This window comes from Lithobates pipiens, unplaced genomic scaffold, assembly GCF_037356315.1.
Source record: "Lithobates pipiens isolate NorthernLeopardFrog02 unplaced genomic scaffold, aLitPip1_a1.2 Scaffold_166, whole genome shotgun sequence".
NCBI lineage: Eukaryota > Metazoa > Chordata > Amphibia > Anura > Ranidae > Lithobates > Lithobates pipiens.
In genome coordinates, this window is record NW_027507752.1 from 820,442 (window position 1) to 843,372 (window position 22,931).

At 44.5% G+C, this 22,931-nt stretch overlaps 1 protein-coding gene across 5 annotated transcripts in view; it reads left to right on the top strand.

The window, feature by feature from the left end:
• Positions 1 to 22,542, top strand: part of PORCN (porcupine O-acyltransferase) — a 39,093-nt gene extending 16,551 nt beyond the window's left edge. For 2 of the 5 annotated variants that reach the window (XM_077484850.1, XM_077484851.1), the window contains exons 7-12: positions 10,733 to 10,858; positions 12,122 to 12,222; positions 13,547 to 13,623; positions 15,482 to 15,545; positions 15,886 to 16,196; positions 22,078 to 22,542. In XM_077484850.1, the coding sequence (XP_077340976.1) occupies positions 10,733 to 10,858; positions 12,122 to 12,222; positions 13,547 to 13,623; positions 15,482 to 15,545; positions 15,886 to 16,196; positions 22,078 to 22,179 (781 nt within the window). In that variant the 3' untranslated portion in view covers positions 22,180 to 22,542. Of the gene's footprint in view, positions 1 to 3,516; positions 3,535 to 7,926; positions 7,942 to 10,732; positions 10,859 to 12,121; positions 12,223 to 13,546; positions 13,624 to 15,481; positions 15,546 to 15,885; positions 16,197 to 22,077 lie in introns of all 5 variants that reach the window. The other 3 variants (XM_077484852.1, XM_077484853.1, XM_077484854.1) reach the window with 3 other exon arrangements.
• The last annotated feature ends 389 nt before the right edge of the window (positions 22,543 to 22,931 follow it).

The window sequence follows — 22,931 nt, forward strand, 5'->3', positions numbered from 1 at the left end:
GCTGGATTCCCAAAGCTTTGGAAATGGCTTTATAACCCTTTCCAGACTGATAGATCTCAATTACTTTCTTTCTCAATTGTTTCTGAATTTCTTTGGGTCTCGGCATGATGTGTAGCTTTTAAGGATCTTCTGGTGGACCTTACTGTGTCAAGCAGCTCCTATTTAAGTGATGCCTTGATTGTGAACAGGTGTGGCAATAATCAGGCCTGGGTGTGGCTAGAGGAATTGAACTCAGGTGTGGACAACCACAGTTATAGTATGTTTTAACAAGGGGGGCAATCACTTTTTCACACAGGGCCATGATGGTTTGGATTTTTTTTCACCTTTAATAATAAACACCTTCATTTACAAATTGCATTTTGTGTTTACTTGTGTTGTCCTTGACTATTGTTTAAATTGGTTTGATGTTCCGAAACACTTAAGTGTGACAAACATGCAAAGGAACAGGAAATGAGGAAGGGGGCAAACACTTTTTCACACCACTGTATACTGTCTTGAGCAGGTAAGGGGAGTAATCGGGGATAAGGCTGGGTTCACACTGGAGCGATGCGGGAACGCCACAAATCCGCTGTGGGTTCCCGCATCGCATGCCTCCCGCCGGCAGTTCACACTGCCCTATGCGAACTGCTGGGAGTGTCAGTGAAATGTTAATGACACCCCCAGATCAGTCCGCATATCGCAGTGCGATCTTCAAACTCGGACAGGAATCGGATCGCATGGTGTGAACACCCATGCGATCCGATTCTGCTGCGGACCAAAAAAAGGGTCCTGTGCGAGTTTGCGGCGGGTGCGATGCGAATTCAGCCATACTACCTGTATGGCTGAACTCGCATCGCACAGAGATCGGATGTGATTTGCACTGCAGTGCGGTGCGAATCACATGCGGTTCTCGTAGCCGCAGCAGTGTGAACCCAGCCTTAAGGGCCTCATTTTTGTTGGTTCAGCCATACTATCTGTATACTATCTGTATACTATCTGTATAGCTGAACTCGCATCGCACAGAGATCGGATGTGATTTGCACTGCAGTGCGGTGCGAATCACATCCGGTTCTCGTAGCCGCAGCAGTGTGAACCCAGCCTTAGAAAAGCAATATTGGAACAATGTGGGATCATTTGAAATGGGAACAGAATTAAGATGACCAACTAACTGGATTATAGTGCAGGTTGAAAGGAGGAGAAGAAATGTCAGATTGGAAGAAGAAAGCAAGAGAAAAGGAATGAGAAGCGGGTTGTTAGGTGAATCCCATTAGGGGACAGGGAGGGAAGGGAGGGAACCGGGGCAATAGAAGAGGAAAATAGAGAGTGGGAGGATCAATCCGCAAGGTAGTGTCACACGAAACATGTCTATTGTACGGGTCGGAGGGAGGTGATCTACCTGTGAGTAGGTATTTAGATAAGACTTGGATTTAGGTGTCCGTGAATGTGAAATACTGCCATGATCTCTAATGCCGCGTTCACACGATCCGATTATCCGGCGGACAATCCCCCCGTGTGTGGGCTCCGGTGGACTTTTTGTTCCCAAAAGTCCGGCAGACTTAGAAGTTTTGACTCAAAATTGTCCGGCGGACAATCCACCCGTCTGTGTGCTAGTCCGCCGGGCTTTTGAAATTAGCCCGCACACGGAGTAAAGTCCGTTCATTTTGAACGTGGCTCCAGGTAGATGGAACTAGCGAATGAAGTGAATTTCACCGCCTCCATCGGTGAGATTGACACCTCGCTAGCCCCGTCACCTGGTATGGATTTAAAGGGGGAGCCCTACGCCGAAAAAATATATTATTATAGCCAAATTTACCACCCTAACTCCTCCCACAGCTTTTACACTACATAGAAAGTAATATACCAAAAGGTGCGGATTGTTCCCGATTGGTGCGCTATTACTTTGTGGAACGTTTCGCTGAATGGTTCACGAAATATCGTCATTTTTGCTGCAAAATTTGTCCCATAGGAATGAATGGCGAAATGTTGAAAACTAGAGTGGGAGGTGACAAAAGCTGAGAAACCCCCATGATCAGCCAAAACATTATGCCCCCCCCCCATGATCAGCCAAAACATTATGACCCCTCCCCATGATCAGCCAAAACATTATGCCCCCCCCCCATGATCAGCCAAAACATTATGCCCCCCCCATGATCAGCCAAAACATTATGACCCCCCATGATCAGACAAAACATTATGTCCACAACATGATCAGCCAAAAAATGTATGACCACCCCATTAACAGCCAAAACATTATGACCACCCCATGAAAAAAAAAATAATAAAAAAAAATTTGGAAAAAAAAATGTTCAACTCTTTCAGCTAATGATAGGACAACTTCAACTTTTTTACTACTATTTATACTTTTTAAAATATTAAGCTTTTTAACACTTTTCACAGTTACTCAAGCCATGCCACCCAGTTACTCCGCCCACTCCAGTAGGTGGAGGCAAGAACACTTCACACAATTTCCCCAGAAATTGTAGACTTTTCTAGTTATTATTATTATTATTATTATAGCCAAATTTACGACCCTAACCCCTCCCACAGCTTTTACACTACATACACAGGATTATACCAAAACGTGCGCATTGTTCCCGATGGGTGCTCTATTGGAAAGTTTCGCCAAATGGTTCACGAAATATCGTCATTTTTGCTGCGAAATTTGTCCCATAGGAATGAATGGCAAAATGTTCAAAACTAGAGTGGGAGGTGACAAAAGCTGACAACCCCCCCATGATCCGCCAAAATATTATGGCCACCACATGACCAGCCAAAACATTATGACCACCACATGATCAGCCAAATAATTTATGACCACCTCATTATCAGCCAAAACATTTTTTGCCACCCCATGAAAAAAAAAATAATTAAAAAAACTTTTTTACTACTATTTATACTTTTTAAAATATTAAGCTTTTTAACACTTTTCACAGTTACTCCGCCCACTCCAACCACACAACAGTTACTCAAGCCACTCCACCCAGTTACTCCGCCCACTCCAGTAGGTGGAGACAAGAACACTTCACACAATTTCCCCGGAAATTGTAGCCTTTTCTAGTTTCCTCTCCTCTGTTATTTCCACATTCTTTATTTTCTGCACCATCTCTTTTTAATTCTGCATCTTCTTCTGTTTCTTATTGCCATGCTCCCCTGATTCCTTATTACTCTTATTGCCCTGTCTGTATATCCTAACAGAATCACTAGAATTGAACTTGCGTTATCCTGTGGAGTTGGTCCCTCACTAATAATTACTAGCAACATTTTGACCAGAAGCTGAATTTCAGTAGTACTGCTGCAAGCAAAGTGTTGTAGTAGGTCACATTATTTGCTGTCCTACATTTAATATTATTTGAACAGATACAATGCACTTGCTATACCTAGACAATGGGTCTCGTATGCAGAGGGTTCCAAATAAAAAGTGTAATTGGCTGTGAGAGGCTGGCCGTCTGTTGTATTCTCTCTCGATATCTGATATCTAATGTCTGATTTTCAGAATTCTCTCTTTTTCCTCCTATCCTTCTAACGTGGATTCTTTAGCAAGAAACGCAAAGCCAGGTACACCACCCTGTCCTCTCTCAATCACTTTTGTGTCTCTCATCTCTGTCTCTTCTTCCATCTAGCATTCCCAGCTATGCAGCATATAATACCCTTAAACTTTACAATAAGAAAGCAGTGCGGGAACTACCAGGGTTGCAAAGGTTACACTTGTAACCGGGCCCTGGAGTTCCACCATCGTAGGGCCCTGGACCCCTCCCCCAGCATAAGCTGGCTTAGGCACTCTGTGTCAATTCCTGGAGCCCAGTGCCAGAGCAAATTCAGGCACTGATCTCTGGTTACTTGTCTAACAGGGCGCGCCAGCGGGGCACCCGGGACACCTGCCCCGCACCTCTTGTGGAGTGCCCAGGGTCCCACACATGTCTCCCCGCTGACTGCCTACACAGTGCACATCTCACTGACCTCACTGAAGCTGGCTCCTACTCCTTGGCTTTATGTTCTCCTGTGCAAGGACAAGAGGAGCCAGGGAGGAGGAACTGGAAGAGCCATACTGATGATCTGAGTTCTGTGTTTATTGCTGTATACAGAGGAGGGGGACATATTAATTGCCAGAGGGTGGGGGGGGCGCAAGTAATAAGAATTTACACCTGGAGGAGTGATAGGGGATGATAAGAGGATATGTGTTGGGGGTGCTTTGGGAGGGGAGAGTACTTGGACTGGGGGGGGGGGGGGTCAGATTTCAAAGGCCCTTCCCCCAACCAAAGAGAGGGCAGTCGCAGCCTCTGGCACCCCGAAAGAATATTGTGCTGGTATGAGGATTAGAGGAGTGGAGAGGATTTGTTCCAGGATGGAAGTGACAGCTACGTACAGGGGTCGCAATTGTGGCATATAGAGGAGGGGCAGTGGGGGTGGCACATAAAGGAACCATTCCCCTCCATTTTCCTCGTGCTGTCTTTCAGCGACTGCAGGAGGAAGATGGAGAGGATCGGTTCCTCTACATGCCACCCTTCCTATACACTTCCTGCTGCCCCTAGGCCCCTGTGTACGCCCCCGACTCCCCTTGTTCCCTGCAGCACTGCCGACTTTCTCCCTCCCCTCTCTCACCAGATGCTGCAAGGGATGGGGGCCGGTAAATGTGTAATTTACTGGCCCCTTCCTTGTGTTAATGAATAGAGTCAGTGATCCGTACTGATCACTGACTCTGTTCATTCATACCTGAGGTATGGTAAATTGTGTTTTACTATGCTTCAGTTCATGAATGAATGGGAAGCTCTGTACAGATGTATTCCTGTCCATTCATTCTGTGCAGCTGAGACTGCAGATATGGAGATTGAGGGCTGTGTCCTAAGTCTCTTTTCTCTGTCTCAAAGATGAAACATCAGAAGTCTGTTAGACCCCTGATATCTGACCAAAGCCCCTGCCTGGGCTACTAAAAAAACAAACAAAAAAAGGTAAAAATAAATAAATAAAAGTGTTAAAAAAAAACACCAGTGGTGGAACTACTTGGGACCAGGCCCTGGTGTTCCCAGCCAGGGGTCATGGGGACCCTTTATGGTTTCTTGCACCGGTGCCCTGAAGGTTCTTGTTCCGCTTCCGCTTTGAAGAATAATATTAACATGTTTGAGAAGGTGAACAGAAAGGGCAGTGGTTATGCTAAAGATTTGATTATGGAAGACGATGTATTCCTGCAGACTGACTTCCTGCCCAGAAACTCGCATCTTATTACGGACAGTCTTTTATCGGCCTGAAATGGGTGATAACACAAAGATCAACTCAAGTTAAACTTTAGGTGTAAAATGTTTTTTTAGGTATAAAATTTTGATTGATATTATTATTAACCCGAAGTTACATTCTTGTCCTATTGACATGTTAGTAGTATTTTTATCAATCATTAAAGAATAGCCTGTTTATGGGGAGATCCATGATGTAACCATCCAGTAAAAAAAAAAAAAATGAGGCTGCACAATAAATTCCTGTGTCGGTGTTGGGATTCCACACATTCTTAAAGAGGAAGTAAACCCTGATGAGTTTACTTCCTCTTTCATTCCCTGCAAAGGCAAAGCATAATGGACTACTATGCATCCATTATGTGTCACTTACCTGACACAGGAGCCAGCGAAGTCACCTCTGTCCCCTGTAGTCCAGCGCATCCATCTTCTCTGTGGGTCTCGCAGCTCCGCCGCTGTCATTCGGCGAAGCCGTCACTCCCGCGCATGCGCACGGGAGCCGACACGTGCGGCAGCTCCGTCGGTGAGAATACCGCGCTCAGTGCGCCTGCGCGCCGCTGTCTACGCCGCATGCGCCGCTGTCTACGGTGCCTGTCTTCGGGCAAATATCTCCTAAACCGTATAGGTTTAGGAGATATTTCTTGGACCTACAGGTAAGCCTTAATCTAGGCTTACCTGTAGGTCAAAGTGGTTTGTAAGGGTTTACATCCACTTTAAAGGGGTTGCAAGGGTTTGTTTTTTTATTTTCTAAATAGGTTCCTTTTAAGCTAGTGCATTGTTGGTTAACTTACCTTTTGCTTTGATTTCCCTTCTAAATGTTTTTTTTTCTTTTTCTGAATTTCTCACTTCCTGTTCTTCCTCAGGAAGCTGTTCTGGCTGACTAAACACCGCTCAGATGATGGTGTGAAGTTTACTGAGGAGAAACAGGAAGTGAGAAATTCAAACAAAAAAAAAAACATTTAGAAGGGAAATCAAAGGAAAAGATAAGTGAACCAACAATGCACTAGCTTAAAGGAACCTTATTAGAAAATAAAAAAAGTAACCTTTAAAACCCCTTTAATGTTTAAAAGGGTTGAATAGCTGGATTGGTCAGATTAGGATAGGCACTGATGTGAAAGGCAGGTCCGTTACTGTTCAAGCAGGAGTTGGGTGCAATATTATATATGGTCAGTCATAGTCTTTGGAATGTGGATGGAAAGGCAGTTGCTTAGAGGATAAACATGATGGCTTAGAACTTACAAAGTATACTTGGTTAGCTGTGTTTAAAAAAAAAAAAATAAATAAATCTACCCCCTGACCCCGACCCCACCCCCCAGGTTTGTCATTTGTGTAACCAGCTTTACAACATTCTGGTTGTGCATTCCTTCTTTTTTTTTTTTTTTAGACCAACAGTTGTGTAGTTGTAGAGCCGACCTAATCACGCCGTATAGATTCTGTTCAGTTAGTTGGACTTTTATACTATAAAGAAGTTGTTACAATACATCTAAAGGAGACTTTACAATCAAAATGTGTGGCAACCATCAGAGACATTCAGCCGGGCATCGAGGTGTAGATAGATGGCAAAGAAACTCGGCATTTATAATTACATAATAATAATAATTAAATCTTTTATTGACTTGACTGTTGTGAAATAGAAACTGTTAATATGTCATTTATAAAGTGAAAACAGAAATACTTTTGTTCTCTGTATAAACCACTCCATTATCTTTCCTTATTTTAGAGCAGTTCCTTAATTTCAGTATTGAGTTGGCCCCGCCCTTTGCAGTTTTAAAGAGGAAGTAAACCCTGATGGGTGTTACTTCCTCTTTGATTCCCTGCAAAGGTAAAGCATAATGGACTACTGTGCATCGCATCGCATCACATAGTAGTCCATTATGTGTCACTTACCTGACACAGGAGCCAGCGATGTCACCGCTGTCCCCTGTGGTTCCGAGCATCCATCTTCTTGGTGCTGTGATTCGCCGGAGCAGCGATGACGTCACTCCCGCGCATGCGCACGGGAGCCGACACTCGCGGCATATCGCCGCGATCTGCAGCTTGCCCAGTGCGCCTGCGCTGTAGACGGCATACGGCATGCGCCGTAGACAGCGGTGGGTGTTTTGGGGTAAATATCTCCTAAACCATATAGATTTAGGAGATATTTCTTGAACCTACAGGTAAGCCTTAATCTAGGCTTACCTGTAGGTCAAAGTGGTTTGTAAGGGTTTACAACCACTTTAACAACTTCAACTCTTCTGGGAAGGCCGTCCACAAGGTTTAGGAGGGTGTCTATGGGAATGTTTGACTATTCTTCCAGAAGCGCATTTTTGAGGCCCGGCTCGCAGTCTCCGCTCTTATTCACCCCAAAGGTGTTCTATCAGGTTGAGGTCAGGACTCTGTGCAGGCCAGTCATGTTCCTTCACCCCAAACTCGCTCCTCCATGTCTTTATGGACCTTGCTTTGTGCACTGGTGCGCAGTCATGTTAAAGTTGGGAGCATGAAATTTTCCAAATGTCTTGGTATGCTGACTCCTTTAAGAGTTCCCTTCACTGGAACTAAGCAGCCTAGCCCAACCCCTGAAAAACATTTCTGATTGGCTGTTCTTGGTAGCTGCCATTTTGCATGCCATCCTTGTGGTTTTTCCTTTTTGTTTGTTTTCACATTAGAATACTAAATTTGCTTTTTTGTTTCCTACTTCTCTGCTGTACCTTTCGCTCATCTGTGTTTCTGCTCCTCTATTTGGCAGGGGGCTTGTCGTACGGTAAGTCTGACGCTTCTTCTTGGCTTTTCCTTATTGGTAAGAACACGACCTCCATCCGAACAGACTAGTCACCTCTTTCTTATGCCGTGTACACACGACCGGACTTTCCGGCAGACTAGGTCCGACCGTCTTCCCGACAGGCTTTCCGACGGACTTTCCGAATGAACGGACTTGGCCACACACAATCACACCAAAGTCCAACGGATTTGACCATGATGACGTACGACCGGACTAGAATAAGGAAATTCACAGCCAGTAGCCAATAGCTGCCCTAGCGTCGATTTTCGTCCATCGGACTAGCATACAGACGAATGGGTTTTTGGACCGGACTCGAGTCTGTCGGAAAGATTTGAAACATGTTCTAAATCTAAAGTCCGTCTGATTTTTCGACAGCAAAGGTCCGATAAAGACCACACACGATCGAATTGTCCGACGGATTCGTTCTGTCGGACCTTTGCTGTCAAAGTCCGGCCGTGTGTACCTGGCATTAGTGGCTGACCAGGAAAAAAGCGTGGACAGTCCCCATTTTGCTCTATTCTTGTTCTGGGTCAGTGATTCAGAAGATAATGAATCTGGAGACAGCCAGGCAGGTAGCATTTTTAGAAGAAGCGGGAACATAAGCAGTGTACATATCTCTCTCACAGCAGGTTTCCTTTCACACAAATGTAACGCTTTTCTGAGTAGGGGGGTCACTAAAACCTGGAAGCCCAGACCAAACCAATCCGTCTCCATGTCTCGTATTCCTCCATAATTAATGTGTCCATCTAAATCATTATTACATTTAAAATGACACTAAACTCTGGTTTTAAAAAAGGTAAAATTCTATCCAAGTATATATTCCTAAAGCAGAACTTCACCTAAAAAGGGAAGTTACATTTTTTCCTCATCATCCCCCCTCTTCTACTTTTTTGGATGTGTGTGTGTTTTTTATTTTTTTCTTGGTTTGGGTACCTATTTCTGACAGTTGGGGCCCCCCACCCCCAGGCTGCAACCTCCTGGAACACGTCACAAGTCCCGGGAGGCTGCGGGTCACTTCACAAAGCACAGAGTGACTGTTAGCCCTTCTACACACGGGTCGGACATTCCGACAACCAAATCCGTCGGAGTTTGTCCGAAACTTGTGTTGCATACACACGGTCGGCCAAAGTTGTCGGAAAATCCGATCGTTCGTAACGTGATGACGTTATTTCGTTACGACAGGACTACGTTGAGGCTAGTAGCCAATAGCTTTGGTCTAGGAATTTGATCTGAGCATGCGTGGCACTTTGTCCGATCGGAATTCTCTACAAACGATCGGACTTCATCCAATCGGATCATGTTGTCGGAAAATTTTTATATCCAGCTCTCAAACTTTGTTGGTCGGATATTCAGACGAAAACAGTCCGATGGAGCCCACACACGGTCGGATTATCCGACAACGCAGTCCGATCAGAAATTTTCTGTCGGAATGTCTGACCGTGTGTACAAGGGCTTGCATGCGCAGTGGGAAGCTGGCTGTGAAGCACCAAGTCACAGCTGACTTCCCACATCCAAGATGGCGGTGCCAGTGGCACGGAGAACCGGCCCTGGTAAACACAGCACTGCTTCTCCAGACTGGTAAACGCATATTTATTAAAAGTTAGCAGCTACAGTATTTGTAGCTGCTGACTTTCAATTTTTTTTTTTTTTCCCAGGGTGAAGTTTATTTTGCTACTGTGGGCTGACTTTCTTTTAGAGGGTGGCTCCATTTGTACTCCATGGACCCTCTGTAGATAGAGACCCCCCTCTCTTCCTCACTCCCACTCACTGGAAGTGACGGGGAAACGGAGAGGTTCAGAAACTGACGGAGGACATTACAAGGAGGTAGGATAACACCATAACAAACCATTTCATGAAACATAAAGAACAGCACCATTAAGCAGTGGACTTGTATGGATTATTTTTAGAAAATTAGGATATTATTTAATGTTAAAGCAATTCTAACATGTTTTTTTTTTTTTTTTTTGTTTCTTTTTTTAATAGCAAACATGTTATACTTGCATTGCAAAACCATTGCACAGAGCCCCAATTCTCCTCTTCTCGGGTCCCCCGCTGGCCCCTCCTGGGCACTGAGTGCCATCCAACAGAGCAAGCTGCTTGCTATGGGGGGCACTCATGCGTGCTCTTTCTTGAGCCATCTTTGTGTGTTCATAAGACACACAGGGGGTTATTTATGAAAGGAAAATTCACTTTTCACTGCAAGTGCACTTGGAAGTGCAGTCACTGTAAATCTAAGGGGTAGATCTGAAATGAGTGGAAGCTCTGCTGATTTTATCATCCAATCATGTGCAAGATAAAATGCTGTTATTTTTATTTTCTTGCATGTCCCCCTCGGATCTACAGCGACTTTACTTACAAGTGCACTTGCAGTGCATAGTGTATTTTCCTTTAGTAAATAAGCCCCACTGTGCGTAGCTCGGCCCGACCCCTGCTCCCTCCTCACTGGGTGTGATTGACAGCAGCCAGAGCCAATGGCTCCCACTACTGTCTCTAAGCCAATAAGTGTTTTTTTGTTTTTTTTTTCAATAATGTATTTTGTGTTTAATTTTTATTTTTTTTTTGGTCCAATTTTCACCTGAATAGCCCCAGTTGGCTGTCAATGTGTCTCACTTTGTATGAGGCACAATGAGGGCTCAGCAGGGGGGTCTGTGTTATAAACAAAGACATAAATGCTCTAATTGGCTTTGTGGAATAAACTGCATGATACCGGAACACGTGGGAAGTGTAAAGATTAACAAACTGTAATTTACTGACCATTGTGTCCTCTCTTCAGGTGGCTGCGCGCCTATGAGAACACCTCCTCCTTCCACTTCAGCAATTATTTTGTGGGTTTTCTGTCAGAAGTGACGACGGTCCTGTCTGGAGCCGGCTTCACCGAGGAGAAGGATCACGTTCATTGGTGAGAGTCGCTTTCTGTGTATATGGGAACTTTTTCTTTATTTTGTCTATTGTCCATCTCCTTCATTGTTGGTTGCCATCTTCTGCTTTTGTCACTACACCTCCCCAACCCACACAGGATGAGATAACAAGTTTAATGCCCTCTTCCCCAACAGCATGTACTGACTTTGTGTCCACCTGCCAACATGCTTATCATGCTTAAAGCCGGTGTTCTGGCATATAGCGTCCTTCCATCGAATAGTGTCCGCCCCGTACTGCGCAGGCGCAGCGCTTGCGCAGTACGGAGCAGAAGGAGATTCAGAAAATCTCCGAAGGTGAACGGCGCCTGCGCCGTGAGTGGAGGTGGTAGCCCCACCATCTAAGTGGAGATGGGGCTGCAAATATTAGAGGGCCCCTCGCGGGCTCACTTTGCTTGCCGCGCTTCGGGCTCGGCCTCATTTCGCTCGCCACTCTTCGGGCTCGGCCTCATTTCGCTCGCCACTCTTCGGGCACGGCCTCGCTTCGCTCGCCACTCTTCGGGCACGGCCTCGCTTCGCTCGCCACTCTTTGGGCACGGCCTCGCTATGCTTGACTTGGCTTTTTTTTTTTATTCCAACTGTCCACTTGGATGGTGGGGCTAGAACCTGGATTCACGGTGCAGGCGCCGTTCATCTTTGGCTATTTTCAGTACACAGCGGACACTATCCGATGGGGGACACAATGTGATAGGACACCGGCTATAGACATTTCCAATTGTGTATGGGAAGGCTGACTGTACTCAAGTTGACCAATCAATCAAGCCTGCTGGATTTTTACATTTGATTATTGCTAGCAGCTGTTATAGCCAGTATCATTAATGACTGCGTTCGCTGGGAGAACACAATGGCTGCACAGGAGGGATTCCCCTGACGACACTATCTGTGTTGATGGGGGAATCAAAGGAATTTCTTTCCTGCAACCAAGGAAATTTGCTCCACCTTTGGCCAGCCTTAGTGCACCAAAAACAGCATGATTATCCCAGGCAGAAAACTGGGAACATTGCATGCAAATGTTTTTTAATGATCTGTGGACAGTGCCAGTCTGTCTTCCTGGATCAAAGAACGCTGTAAGGATTTAAGCCTATATGTCACTGAAAAATGAAATGCATAAAACATATTGGAAATTGATCATATATCTAAATAAAATGTCAGTATGCCACTTCTCTGTTTTCTCTTTCATTTTATGAGTGCTGAATTTACAATTGGGCAGATGTACTGATTCTAATAATTGCTCTCTGCCTGTCCAGGGACTTGGCTGTATCTCGTCCTCTGAATGTAGAGATTCCTCGCTCCATGGTTGATGTGGTGACAAGCTGGAACTTGCCTATGTCTCGCTGGCTACACACATGTAAGTCTCTCCCGAAGCATATTTGGATAGGGCCCCACTGTTCTCCCTGCCTAGAATTAGACCAGTGATTCTCAACCAGGGTTCCTCCAGAGGTTGCTAGGGGTTCCTTCAGCATTGGGCCATTTCTGCCTCTCGGATAAAATGATCATTGGTGTCAGTGGGAACTTAACTGTCTGTAAGGAGGTAATTCTTCCCAATGACCACAAGTGTAAGGACCATTCTTCCCACCAACCATCACACTAATGTATCATGAGTTGTCGATATCCCATTTTTAGCAGGGGGTTCCCCGAGACCAGAGAACTATTTCAAGGGTTCCTCTGTGTTGAAAAGGTTGAGAAAGGCTGAATTAGACACACAGGGGTGCCATCCTGCCAGAAATTTACTTATATATTCGTCAATGTCAGTACCTTTTCGGTGTCAAGCAGGGTGTAGCACTACAATAATAGTGCTTGCATGTAGCTTTAGATGCCTTCTCCCATTTCCCCCCCCCCCCCCCCCATTACCTTTTAAAAGGTGTCCTTTCTGGCCACTAGAATAGTGCAATATGCAGGAAATGCTTTACTTTAAAAGGAATTTGGATGTCACTATGGAATTCAGAGAGCCTGAGATGCTGGAGAAGGCATCCAAGGCTGGGTTCCCACTTATGTGAATTGGATGCGGGCAGGGGCGGACTGACAACTAATGGGGCCCCCGGGCAATAGGAGATTATGGGGCCCCCAGGCAATCCGAGATTATGGGGCCACACGGTATACACACACACAGTATACAATCACACAGTATACACAGACATGTTTCTATTGGCTGAGAAGGTACTGGAGAGGTGGGACAGCTATAATCTCTGGATTTTTAGACCAAAAGGATGTCGGTAAGGGACATTTCAGAGACAGATGTAAAAAAAAACACAGATTTTTACATACTGTCCCTGGTTTTACTGAGACTGGCAACCCTGATGGGTCCCCCTAGTGGCTCGGGGCCCTCGGGCAGTGCCCGAGTGGCCCAATGGTCAGTCCGCCCCTGGATGTGGGTATCCAGTTTGCATGACAGCCGGTTTACACGGTCCGCACAGCAGAAGTGTCCTGTACATCTTTGGCTCTGTTTCGGGTCCGAATGCAGGCAAAAATTTGGACCTGATTCTCCACTGAAACCGAGAACCCCTGCTGTGTGAGCCTCTCCATGCATAGTGTGAACCCAGCCTAAAGTACATGCAATCATGGCTAGGTACCTGCATTGGTAGGCTGTAGTCTGATTTGTGGACAAATTTACTTTAAAATACTTGGTTTAACTTATCGATCCTTTCTGATCCTTTTTTTTTTTTTTTTTCCAGATGTCTTTAAAAATGCCATGAAACTCGGAACTTTCCAAGCCATTATAGTGACATATGCAGCAAGTGCTTTATTACATGTGAGTGGCTCACATTTGCACATAGGTCACAGCATAGAAAATCAGGACAGCGGTGCAATGTTATTGTAGGAGAGGGGAGTTAGTTGGTGGAAGGAGCAGAGTGTTTCAGGAGGGAAGAGTCAGAGAAAGAAGAATCCTTCAACAACACAGAATATCTGGAGGGAAGAAATAAGTAGCGGTAGGAACAAAATCATCAGTTAAAAGGAGGAAGGGGCAGAGACTTCCAGCAGCCTAGAGTATATAAAGCATCTAAACCCCAAAACAAAAATTCTATATGTATTGCAGCTTACCAGTCCTTAGGTGTGACGGCTGTATTGGATTTCTTTTTTCAAGCTAAAAGTATTTTTTTAAAAAGCACAGAAAATACACTTCCTTATTATTTCATGTGAACTGAAAGGAAAGCATAAACATCCTTGTCATTCCTGTGTAAACTACTAGTCTCATCTATCCATCAGGCAATGGAGACAAACAAAGGTAGGTGGACCTGTTTGAAGTTCATGAGAGCAGCAAACAAATACTCATACGCAGAAGTGTGATGATCGGGTGATCTAAAGTTCAGGATGGATAATGTCTCGGGCCTTCCTGCCCTCCAGGATAGGGGTATCCTAGCAGTTAGAAAAGGAATAAAGAAAAGAGGGCACACCAGCTTTGTGCTTTATCCTTTTGATAAGTTTATTAAAAGAATGAATTAAAAATTACTCACAAGCATGTGAAAGAAAACTGCATGTGAAAGCCTTAAACTGATGGCAATCGGTCTGATATCGACAGTCTCCAGGTGATGAAGGAGAAGACATGAGGACCATTGCTGGCTATGTTTGAGGTTCAGTCTTTTATTTCTAAAAAAATCAACAAATGACCGTAAAAGAAACAAATGCAACCACTGTGTCTAAGGACTGGTAAGCTGCATTATATCATATTATAATTATATATATATATTAGAGCTGCAGCTAACGATTAATTTGTCTGTCGACGAATCTATCGATTATTTTTTCAATTAGTCAACGACTATCCTATTTATTTATTTTTTTATGAATCTAGTGTTTTTTTTGATTAGCTAATTAATTCTTTGGATAACCTTGAGAGTATTGTATGGCAGAGTATTGGCTGGGTATGGAGGGATGGCTGCTTCCATCCGACCTCTCCCCACCACTGCACAGATCAGTACAGAGAGGGGATCGAGAAACCGGCGTCATGTCATGACGCCAGTTTGTTTACAAGTGAACGCTCCGTCGGATTGATCACATTGTAAATGCCTGGGTGTAGAAAGATGGGCGCCGCTTCGGAGCTAGGCCGAAGCCGCGGCCTCTCCTAAGGCCGAGACCACGGATCACGGCATGTGCCGATCCAAGTGGGGAGACCCGTTCGGAGCACGGATTGGTGACGATCCGTTGTACCCCTAGGGATGGCGGCACGGAGGGGGAGAAGAGAGGGGGACAGATGCACGGAGAGAGGGACAGATGCACGGAGAGGGAGAAGAGAGGGGGACGGCAGCACGGAGGATAGCGGTAGATACTAAGCACTGTGATGCATCGACGCCCTGCACGCACGTCAACGTATTTTTGTAATCGACGTAATCGATTACGTCGACTCGCTGTGGCAGCTCTAATATATATATATATATATATTGGTTTTGAGTTGAGATATGATTTAGGGAGGTGAGAGTTAGATAGGAGAAGAGTTCTTCAGCAGTACAGAGTATTTCAGGAGAGGAAGGTTATAGGAAGCTAAGTCCTCCAGCAGCTCAGTGTAATCATCTGTATGTCCTCCGACTATCACGAAACAAACTCATAAATACAATTTGCTGTCATCAGAGAATTCCATCTCACTATATGTACTGTATTTTATATGTGCTTTTCAGGGACTCAGTTTCCATCTGGCAGCTGTGCTTTTATCTTTAGGATTCCTAACGTACGTGGAACACGGTGAGTCAATGCACAATTCTCATAGACGGTTGTGAATCCCTGACACGCTTCTCCAAATTTAGCCAGCTAATGGAGAAATAAAGGGACTTCTGAAAATGCTAGTTGCATGGCTGTCTTACTGATCTTCTGTGTTCTGTACACAGAGTTTATATATAATATAACGCTAGCATTTATTTATAATTATATTTGTCGGGCTTTATGCTAAGGATTAGGCCAGCAATATACACAGAAAGATCTCTGAAAAGCAGCATTGATAAATAGCTATTGATAAATAAGACCATCCAAAAGTGACAGGTGCTCTTTTAGTGCCTGACTATCCTGTTGTTGTTTTTTGTTTCAGTACTGAGGAAGAAACTAGCAGATATTTTCAGTGCCTGCATCCTTTCCAAGAAATGTTCACCTAACTGTGCCCACCGCAACAAGAAGGTGAGACTGTATTATGCAGCTTGGCACCCGCTCTGGAATGCCTTCTGGGATTTTGTTCATGTTACCGTTACATCTATGGTGACCGTTCACCGTAACCTTCATTTCTTCCTACAGAGCCTCCTTGTCTACCTGATAAACATTCTGTTCGGTGCTCTGGCCTTGTTTCACCTGACATACCTTGGCTCCCTGTTTGACACAGATTCTGAAGATGCCAGTGAGGAGGAGGTATGGCTTCAGCAACGCTTTGTTTTTTGTTCTCAGTGATTTGGGTATGTGAATGCTCTATAAAGGGAAGCATACCTGGTAGTCCTGCTAGAAAACTTGCCTGGATGTCCCTTCCATTAAAAAGATGACAACACTGACACCGTGCCATTGAAAGGGCTATGAGCATTGTCACTTCAGCATCGGCTGTTAGGCACAGTGAAAGGACAAGCAGCTGAGAGGACACCCCATCAGAAATGCCAGGGACCCAAGCACAATGTTTCTTGCCAGCTTAAAGCGGTTGTAAAGATTTTATTTTTTGTAAAATAACAAACATGTTAGACTTACCCGCATTGCACAAAGTGGCCCCCGATCCTCCGCTTCTGGGGTCCCCCGCTGCCACCCTTTGCTCCTCCTCTTCTCAGTGCACCACCATAGGAAGCCTCTTTCTATAGCGGCACACCTGCCGGCTCGCTGCTGAGCTGGCCTTTGTGTGTCTTTCTGCTCACTGAATTTTATTGACCGCAGCAGGAGCCAATCTGTGAGAGAGAGGAGAGTGCTGCTGCAAATGGGCACAGTGCTGGATTGATATGGGATTTAGGTAAGTATTTTTTTTGGGGGGGGGATACCAATACTAGGACATTTTCACCTTTAATGCATGGAATGCGTTAAAGGAGAAGTACAGCCAAAGCCCCCGTGCCTGGACTGTCACCCTGCTCAGCCTCTCAACGAGCCGCTGACAGTCACCAGCTCTCTGCTCCGGGAGCTCTGAGAACCGAGCGATCGTGGTGTTTGATCACTTGGTTCTCAGCCTTAGAGCTAGCGGGGGACAGATGCAGCATCAGACTGATACTGCATCCACCTAGATCAGTATGATTAAAAAAAAATGTTAAATTGCCATAATTCTCTTTTTAAGGTAAAAAATGTTTGCTTATAGAACCAATTTAACATTTTCCAGAAATTTCAGCTTAAAACGTTACACCTATTTAAAGCGTGTGGGAAGAGAGACGGGTTTTCTCTTGGCATCGGGTACCAGACTGCGCATTAGTTGCTCTCCAGTTTCAAAGAAATTACAAAGTGTGTTTAAAGCCAGTTCCACCCAAAGCTATTGATTCAGGTTTATGATGGGCACAAGAAAAAAGCCTGCCCTAAGAAAAACACTTCAGAATTTGACCCCCGGCTTCTAAAAATACAAATTCCTTTGTTATCATATTAGTGAAGTTGCTTTAATACTTTCTAAGCCACTAACTGCAAACAAGCATGCTCATTAGAAGTTTTGACCTTACTGTCTTCATGCTTGTTCTTAACTAGTGACTCCAGAAGCATTGGCAGGGACAGCAAGTGAATTTTTAGAAGGAGGCTACCAAAGGCAGCCCCCCATTTATTAGTGCAGGACACAAGATGGGCGGCGCAGTGGTGTAGTGGTTAGCACTCTCACCTAGCAGTAAGAAGGGTCGCTGGTTCAAATCCCAACCAAGACACTAACTGCCTGGAGTTTGCATGTTCTCCCTGTGCCTGTGTGGGTTTCCTCCGGGTACTCCGGTTTCCTCCCACACTCCAAAGACATGCAGGTAGGTTAATTGGCTTCTGTCCAAAAATTGGCCCTAGTATATGAATGGGGACCTTGGATTGTGGCTCCTTGAGGGTAGGGACTGATGTGAGTGTGCAATGTACAGGGATGGGGACAATTGTGGACACTCACTCAGGTTGAACTGGATGGACTGGTGTCTTTATTCAACCTTACTAACTATGTAACTATGAAACTAAGATCTGTAATCTTAATGGGTTATATGCAGCTTCCTTCAGGTGATTGTAAACTGGAAAAAACAGCTGCAGTTACATTACCTAAGTAACCACTCGCTAGTCCAAGCAAGCCTCAATGTTTTGTGTCCTTAGATGAAATCTCTTTCTCCTTTTTTTTCCCTTTCTGCTCAATATTCTTCTAGCAACTCTACAACTGCTCTATAGGCCTGTGGCTCCTTTTTGCAGCCTTTTGGATTAGTTGACTCCACTAAGCCTTGGGGGACCCTATTTAGATCCTGCTTTGAAGAAAAAGTGGGGTCAGCCTCTAACATTCCTTCGGGAACTAAATCCCGATGCAGGGTGCTTTAGAGGTCCAGGGCCATAGTAATCAGCTGAGGAGCCCTGTCCTTAAAAACCTTAGGCCTACCAGGAGTGGGAAGCCAGGATGGGGCTTGTCATAACTTCCTGCTTATGAACGAAAACAATCTGCTCCAGTAAGTTTGGGCTGACTGCCCCTCCCTGGACCTAGTGTGCTGGGCTCCAATCCCCTGGGGCTTAGTGGATCACTGACTGTGGTATACATTTAACATAGGAAGGAGCTCCAGTTTGGGTGCACTTTTTACATTTAAATTTGGTATCGTTTATGCCATTTAGAACCTTCCTGTGTTTTTTCTTTGGGCCACAACTAGGGACTGCTCTTGCGCTGTGTAAGTCTTGGTATCACCGAGCTTACCGTTCATGCACACATCATTTTCTCTATAATCCTGGCAGAGAACAGCTTCAGTACTGTTCCTGCAAATAAACTGCACAGTGATCTGAGAACACGACCTGGGCTCCAAATGTTAAGAGTTCTTGGCACAGGTGGCATTAACCCTTCCCACCCCGCACTGACTGTTGTAAGTAGCCCTGTGGGGACATGGTAGATCTGAGGCTCAAAGGCACTGGGTTAGGGGGCCCTACAGGCTTACAGTCGATTTGTGGAGGAGCTGGGGGGGGGGGGAGGGTCTCTCCCCAAAAGACCCTAGTTCAATCAGCCCTGACCTCTGTCTTCATTCTTACTCTTTAGCTTCGTCTAAGGTATCTGTTGTGCCGTCCAGCACAAACTCTTCCTCCTCCCTATCTAGATTTTCTAGAATATTCTGTCATCATATCTGACTTTATGGGAAGTATTTAGAACAAAAAGTCAAATAGGGATATCAAAACACTTAGTGGTAAAAGTGGATAACCCACAGTAAATGCTAATAAAGGGTGCCACGTCCTCGTTAGAGTGTATACAAAGCAAAAGATCATGGGGAACTTATGGACTTTACAGGCACCAATAAAGAAAAGTAATTCATTAATACATTTTATTTATACAAACAACATACAAAAATTCATTAAAAACCAAGAATGGAAAAATACATTTGCTAATATGACCAAATTTAGCATAGGATGTAGCCAGTAAGTATCACACAATGCAAAAGCTTGACTTAATAACCATAAGTATTTTATCACAGACTGAAGCATGGTGTACATCCAAGGTGATAAAATGCTGATGTTGGTCCCATGCCCGACATGTTTCGCGTCATAGATAACGCTTCTTCTGGGGCTCAAATAGTAGGTTCTTAAAAGCAGAGAAACATAACATAAGTCAAAAAGAAAAACACACAAAATGTAATATAAAACATGGACTAGTAAATGTCAATCTGAGTATTGCCAAGAGAAAGGTTGAAGAAAGCACCGTATGGATGGTCAAAAAATTTGCACTATGGAAAAAATATACTTCATGGGAAGTATAGCAGCACATATGAATGCTGCAGACTGCAGGGGGTGCAAGTGGCCCCCATCAGATTCTCTCCTCTTATAGCTTTCATGCTCCCTGCAGATGACAAAGAAGACAATTGTTCCTAGTCTGCAAACTTAGGTCAGGATAGTTAGGTAGTATTAGTAGTAGTTACTAGTAGTAGGATGAGAGTTTATCAGCTGCAATCCAAGGACCCTTTCACACAAGCAATTAGTATGAATTTGTTTTTCAGACAGATCCAGACTGTATTTCTATGGGCAGATGGATGCAAACTGACATATGTCCATTTACATTGGCTTACATCTAAGTCTTTTTATGTACGCAGAAAAAACTCAGATCTGAACGCATATAATAGGATGAAGTGCATTTACATCTGTTTCTTTCATCCTTGTGTCGAGCATTATGTCAAATTGAGGGCAAATTTCCATTGGCAGATGTGGACTTCTAACCCACCTACTCTGTGAACAAGCCTTCCTCCAAATGAGGGGTGTTCACATTTGTCAGAGTGAAGGGACATCTGCTTGCCTTCTCAGCTCTCTGGTTCCAAGAGGTTTCAGATGTTTGGTTCCAGAATGTCAAATCCAGGGGCTTCAATCTAGCTTTTCAAATTTTCCATCCTCCCCAAAATGGCAGGTGGATTTGTACACTGCTATTCAGCCGTTTCTCTCCCGGGGTTTTCCCGATTGAGGAATGATTTCAGGGTTTTTATTCAAACTTGCCCACTGTTTCCAAGGTAAATTGAGTCATTCACCCCAGTCTGGATCTGAGGACTCACATTTTTTTTTTCCTGCAAATCCAAAAGTTCTGCATGGAATCAACCAGACCAGTCATTGCTTCCCTCCTTGGGGACTTTCTCGTCTCTGTGGACATCGGGGATGCTCACTTACATTTTCCCACATCGTCTACACTACTTGCTTTTTGCTGTGAGTTCTGAACATTACCAGTGCATTGCCCTTCTGTTTGGCCTCGTCCCTCTGGTCTTCAGCAAAGTGCCCACCCCAGTCCTAGCTCTGCTTCACTTTCAAGGTATGGATGATGTAGGATACATGGATGATCTCCTGTTAAAGGACCAGTCTGCTCAGACCCGGTCAGCCAATGTCGAACAGAGCAGCATAAGTCAACCATCAAGGAAGCACCAGAAGTCAAGCTGCCCGAAAAGAGGCTGTTATGATTATGGTTTGGGCAGAACTATACAAATTTCACTTTCTAAATGTGGAGAATTGGCAGGTGGGTTTTCTCAGTCATCAGTGTCTTGCTTCATGGGAATGGTCTCCACTTCTGAAGGTGTTTCAAACCCTTTGCCACAAATGGTAGTCACTAGCTGAAGATCTTCTGGTGTCCAGGTTCAACAACAAAATGAATAGATTTGTTGCCAAATCTAGGGACTCTTGAGCCTTCCTATTGGATGCTCTGGTGACTTTGCGAGATGAGTTCAGCCTGATCTACAACGTTCCTCCACCTTTCCGTCTCTACAGCTCCTCCCTCATCTGCGCCGCAAGACCAAAATAGAGGGAGCTCCAGTGATCCCCATTACACCAAAACTGGCCCAGGTGGGCATAGTACTCAGACATCCTCAAACTCCTGGTAGACTCTCAATGGGCACCCCGAGATCATCTAGACCTTCTGTTTCAAGGGTCTGTTTATTATTCTGCTTCCCAGTCGCTGTGTCTAACAATATGAGTTTTGAATTCCAGGTCCTGTAAATTGGGAGCCTGTCAGAATCCGTCACCCCTACACTCCTGAAATCTAGATACTCAACTTCTCATAGTCAAACATTACATTGCATCTAGAAGGTCTATGTTGCATGGTGCGAGGCCCGCATGCTGTCCTTCCTCCAGTTTGGATCAGCATTTGGCCTTGAGCAAAAGGGGCAAATTGGAGCCCTAGCTTTCCGTATTCAAATACTGCCTGCCTTTCAGTGCTTGGTGAGGACTTTTTTTTTTAGCAAGGTATTGCTCATATTGCCCACCTAAATACCCCCTACGCACTCTTAAGCCACCCCCAAAACTGAGACAGTTGGGATTATATAGGGGATGTCCCTGCAGCTCTTGTTTTTTGTTTTTGCCGTTGTTCAATTACCTGAGGGTAGCTGCATTTAACTGCATAATTGGTTTGGTACTGTACTTCAAGAAAAAGATTGTACAGGTAAGTCAAAAATCCTATTATTTCTCTCAGCACTGGTTTCATTTAAATGTAATTTGAGATTTCATGAGATGTAATAAGACTGGAGTCCTTTTTGTCAGTTGTTTATAGAGTGGTGTCATTCTATTTCTGTATACATCAGTACTATGCTTATTCATTGGACCAGTGCTCTGCGTTTTTATGTATGGATATTCTTTAACATGTTTGTTAATCGCATCCTTATTTTTTTTTTTTCAGGGGTACGGAATGGCACACACTATTAGCAAGTGGTCAGACCTGGGCTGGGCTGGCCACTGGCTGACTTTCGGCTCCTGGGTGTTTTATCGGTTGCTTGGCTGAGGGAAGGTCACAGTCATTGCTGGCTGTGAAATCTCCACCAGTGAAAACCACCTCCACCTCATGGGTGTGACCAACTTCTGCCATACAGTATTGCAGAGCAAGCAAGGTAGCTGGGCAGAGCTGGCGCACACAGGGGACGTTTATGACTGGATGGTAAGTGATCAGGATATATACTCTGGGACCATACTGAGAACACACTGTGTGCCATTGACTGCTAACGGACTCGCAGCACCATTATTATATATATACACATTTTGCCTCCTGTGATAGCAACAGTTAGCTGTCCATCACTAGGGGCGTCTGGAAAGATCATGACCTCTCTCTTACTTTCTGTGATTTTGCCAATAAAGTTGTTTTTGTACAGATTGTGTTCAATATTTTCATATAAATTTCATATACACTAGTGAACTTTTTTGTTTTATTTTAATGAAGTCTGAAAGCAATCAGTTCCATATATAGATAACCTTATCTATATATTAATATATATATATTTATTAAAGTCGTTAAATTCCTGCTTGTATGTATAGTTTGTGATGATATGTGTACATATTTCCCTGTTACAGATGCAGGCTGTGCGCCCTGTTAGCGTTGCACAGACATTGCACCGCACTGCTGCTTTCTCAGGTCAAGTCATTGGGTCATCTCAGACCTATAAGAATTTGAAGCACATCATAAAACCTCTCAGTGGCTTATCCTTAACCACTACAATACCGGGCACTTTCACCCCCTTCCTTCCCAGCCCAATTTTCAGC